Below are 3906 nucleotides of genomic sequence, written 5' to 3' on the forward strand. Positions count from 1 at the left end.
TTATAAATATTGTTTAAATTTTTGGTAATTATGAAACTTTTACAAATTTATTTAATATATTTAATTAAAATAAATCGATAGAAAAATCTATCTAAGATTATAATTTCAAATATATACATGCATATTCTTAAATATAATTTTTATGTTTAATTAAATCAAATTTATATTAAAATATTGATACGAAAAAGAAAATTTACAATATTAACAAAATTTTATTTTAAAATATAATTTATATTTATTTGTTAAAAAATATTTTAAATTTTTTTACGACACCTAGTATATATATATATATAAAATAGTTTAAAAAAATACATTGTTTCTGCAAAATTCCGATCTAAAGTACATGAAAACTATTAAGAAAACATCCCAGAAGAAGGACTAGTCTGCCAAATTGATGGGATCATGGCATTATCATGAGACTTGCGTAAAACAAGCTTCTTAAATGGCCTGGCTATATTAAAGCCCGTTATAGACACCTCTAATGAAGTATGCTAGCTAATACGATGCCGTTTTGGAAAATGACGAAACTAACCTTTGACCGGCCACGAAAAAGTCTTGATCATATAAAAAACCGAAGAAGGAGAAGACGCGTCGGCTGAGAAGTAAGAGGAAGAGAGACGACGACACAAGAAAAGAAAAAAGAGGGGCGGGACGATCTTTTTTTCCAACTCATTCTTCTTCGTCGTCTCTTCCTCTTCTCTCCGTGAATATGGAGACGCCTTCCATCTCCACCGTCAAACCGCAAGCAGTTGAAGACGCGATTGGCTCAACCGCGGATATTTCCCAACCGCAACCGCAGCCGCCGTCACATGAAGTCGATTCTTCACCAGTTGCTGTATCTTCCGATGGCGTTGTCGTCGTCTCGGAGATACCGTCAGATGACGATTTAGACCACGAGAGAAACGTCGGCGAGGATCGCGATCACGATCACGGCGACCATCCGGTGGAGACCGAGGTTGCTGTTGTTTCGAATGATGAGTTGAAGCAGAAGATCATCAGACAGGCAAGGGGTCTATGCTCGTTCTTGTTCTGTCCTGCAACGTTAGTTTGCTGTAAGATTTCAGTTTTCAATCAATGTTTTTTGTTGCAGGTTGAGTACTACTTTAGTGACGAGAATTTGCCTACTGACAAGTTTCTTCTCAATGCTATGAAGAAGAACAAGAAAGGCTTTGGTGAGTTGAGGATTTGTTCATGTAGTTTTGTTTACTCTCTGGTACTTGAAACATGGACAACTGAAAGTTTGAAACTTTATGACATTGCTTGATACGCAGTTGACTAAAAAAACACACTTTAATAGAGATATTGCAACTGATGTGTACTTGAGGAAGAGTTACTTTTTCTTTTCTTTTTTTTTGGTAAAAGAGGCAGAGTTACTTCTTGGCTTTCCTCTCTCAAAACTTCTGGTGATGGACTCTATGATAGAAGTTGGCTAAAATTAAGTTGCTGATAAAAATCTCGTTGTTTTATTGAAACAATTTTTAATGTTACCCCATTAACATTACATTGGCCTTCTTTTTTTTCCTACGCAGTTCCCATATCAAGCATTGCTACATTCCATAAAATGAAGAAGCTCACTCGCGACCTTGATTTAATAGTATCAGCCTTGAAGGAGTCGTCATTTCTTGTAAGCTTCTTCATAGTACTTACAAATATTATGAATGGAAATGGCTGGGAGTAATATAGCGATAGGGAAGTAAAGTTATATACCACATGAAAATCGGACGAATTTTGTGTATCTGTCTGGTCAACCCTGCAGGTTGTTAGCTCGGATGGGAAGAAGGTGAAGCGTCTGAGTCCTCTTCCTGAGGCCAGGGATCCAAAGGTATTATTTGCCTCAAACATGAACCTCCTTCTCTCTCGGTCTACCTCATGTGTTGTTTATTTGCTTCCTTTTGGATTTTACATTCGCTCCTAATCTGGTGTACCATAGGTTTTCACTGTTTTGGTAGAAAATCTGCCGGAGGATCATTCAGACGAGAACATTCGTGCCATATTTGGTAAAGTTGGAAGGTAGGCCTTAGCTTTATCTATCTTTTCATTTACTTCTTTCTCCCGGTTATATAATTGATACATACTTGCTGACTAAAATTTCTTTCCAACTGTAGCATTAAAAGTGTATCCATATGTGATCCAAATGCTGCTGAAGAATCTGAGAAGGGTTGTAAGAAGGACAAATTCATCCGAACCAGAGTAAGGAACTTCGTGGAGAACTTTCTTATATGGAATCACAATTAAGTATTATATATCTGTTTGTAAGTATTTGGCATTTTCTTCTTTTGGCTGTAGTTACATGCCTTTGTGGAATATGAAACAGTAGAGGCAGCTGAGAAAGCGGTGAGTGTCAATTATAAGTTTCACCGATGGGTTTGATATTTAATTGGATCTGTTTTAAGGAATGAGAGAGTCTTTACCTACTTTTATTAATTGGTGCAGGCAGCTACATTGAATAACGAGCAAGACTGGAGAAATGGGTTGCGAGTTAAGCTTCTTGAACAAGCAGTAAGTAATCCCCGAAGAATCTTTTTAACTGAAACATACATATGGAATCAAACGATAGCTTTTATAAAGTTCACCGCTTATTCACCATAGGTAAAGTATGCACAGAGAAGACCAGCTAGGAAGGAAGTAGATCCAGAGAAGGACAATACAGGCCGAGTGCATGATCAAACTGGAGGTGAGGAGAACAGAAACTCAAATGAACATCAGCATCACCGTCACCATCATTCTGATACTCCGGCTGATAACGTAACTTCCATCTTATTTTCATTGCTTTCTACTAAGCTTAGGATACCAAACGGCTGTTTTTGATTGCAGATTGTTTGTTTTAATCATTTTCAGGATGGGGGTGATAAAAATGGAAACAAAGCCAGAACTAGGGGACGGGGAAGGCGACAGAATCATCAAGGCAGCAACGGTATTGGTACTTTCTTAAGAGAGTAAAATCCATCTTGTTGCTACAGTTGAAAGTGGTAATGACATTTTGAGACCCAATCTTTTTTCATAATTTTGCCACAGTACATGGAACCTCACCATCAAGTTCATCATCGTTCCATCATAATTATAATCATCATCATCCGGTGGAGGTCTCAAAGCGTCCGCCCGGCCCGAAAATGCCTGATGGTACGAGAGGGTTCACAATGGGACGTGGGAAACCGCTTTCTACTCCTCCCACGTCTGCTCAAAGTAGCCACGAAGTTTGATGGATTTCTCATGTGTGTGGGGTTTCGTTTCGCTTAAAATGTGAAACATGTATGTAGTTATGAATAGAGATGTTGTGTTGGGTTTTCTTTTGGCATCTGCAAGTACTCCGAATCCTCGCTTGGGTAGCTTTTGTGTTGTTGTGAATGTTCTTGAATGGAAAATTTTCATGTGCTCTTTTTTTTTCAAGTTTTCATTAATTACTCAACATATCACGTATACAGTAATACAGAACATTGGTGTTGTTTGGGGGTGCTTACCCGGAGAACCTGATTAAGACTCCAATGAGAGAATAATTTTAAGAAATGGAGATTCCCTTAAACGCCGGTTTACAACATTATTTACCAATTTGGGATGAAGAACCTCTTAGCCTTGGTTGTAAGATTTTTGTTTTGTTTATGTATTACTGATTTTCTCTGCGGGGTAATAAATAATTGGGCAAGGCTGAATGAGTGAGAATTTAACGAAGAGGTTGGATTGTTAAGGTACACAAGATCTTTAGGCTTTAGGAAGAAAGCGACACTGACTAGCAAAAGATTTGCGTTTCTTACTTAAATAATAGATGCAAAGACGAATTAAAAAGTAGGGAGAATTGCCAAGTGTGACTCAAAACTTGGAGTCAAACCCAAAACAATACCCCAACTTGGGTCAAAGGCAAAAGTAACCTAAAAGGCTATTGAAATTACAACTATCCCCTTGTGACCAAAC

At 37.7% G+C, this 3906-nt stretch overlaps 1 protein-coding gene across 1 annotated transcript; it reads left to right on the forward strand.

Annotated features, from left to right (window-relative positions):
• Nucleotides 1–800: 800 nt before the first annotated feature.
• Nucleotides 801–3374, forward strand: LOC106301656 (la-related protein 6A-like; the record flags this gene model as incomplete). Its single annotated transcript, XM_013738108.1, is given in 11 exon segments — nucleotides 801–1003; nucleotides 1091–1172; nucleotides 1530–1624; nucleotides 1757–1822; nucleotides 1931–2010; nucleotides 2106–2190; nucleotides 2287–2334; nucleotides 2434–2499; nucleotides 2590–2745; nucleotides 2839–2914; nucleotides 3016–3374. Coding segments are annotated over 11 exon segments (1142 nt in total), but the record flags the coding sequence as incomplete, so codon positions are not given.
• Nucleotides 3375–3906: the final 532 nt, after the last annotated feature.

The sequence above is a fragment of the Brassica oleracea genome, chromosome C7 (genome assembly GCF_000695525.1).
Source record: "Brassica oleracea var. oleracea cultivar TO1000 chromosome C7, BOL, whole genome shotgun sequence".
Classification (NCBI taxonomy): domain Eukaryota; kingdom Viridiplantae; phylum Streptophyta; class Magnoliopsida; order Brassicales; family Brassicaceae; genus Brassica; species Brassica oleracea.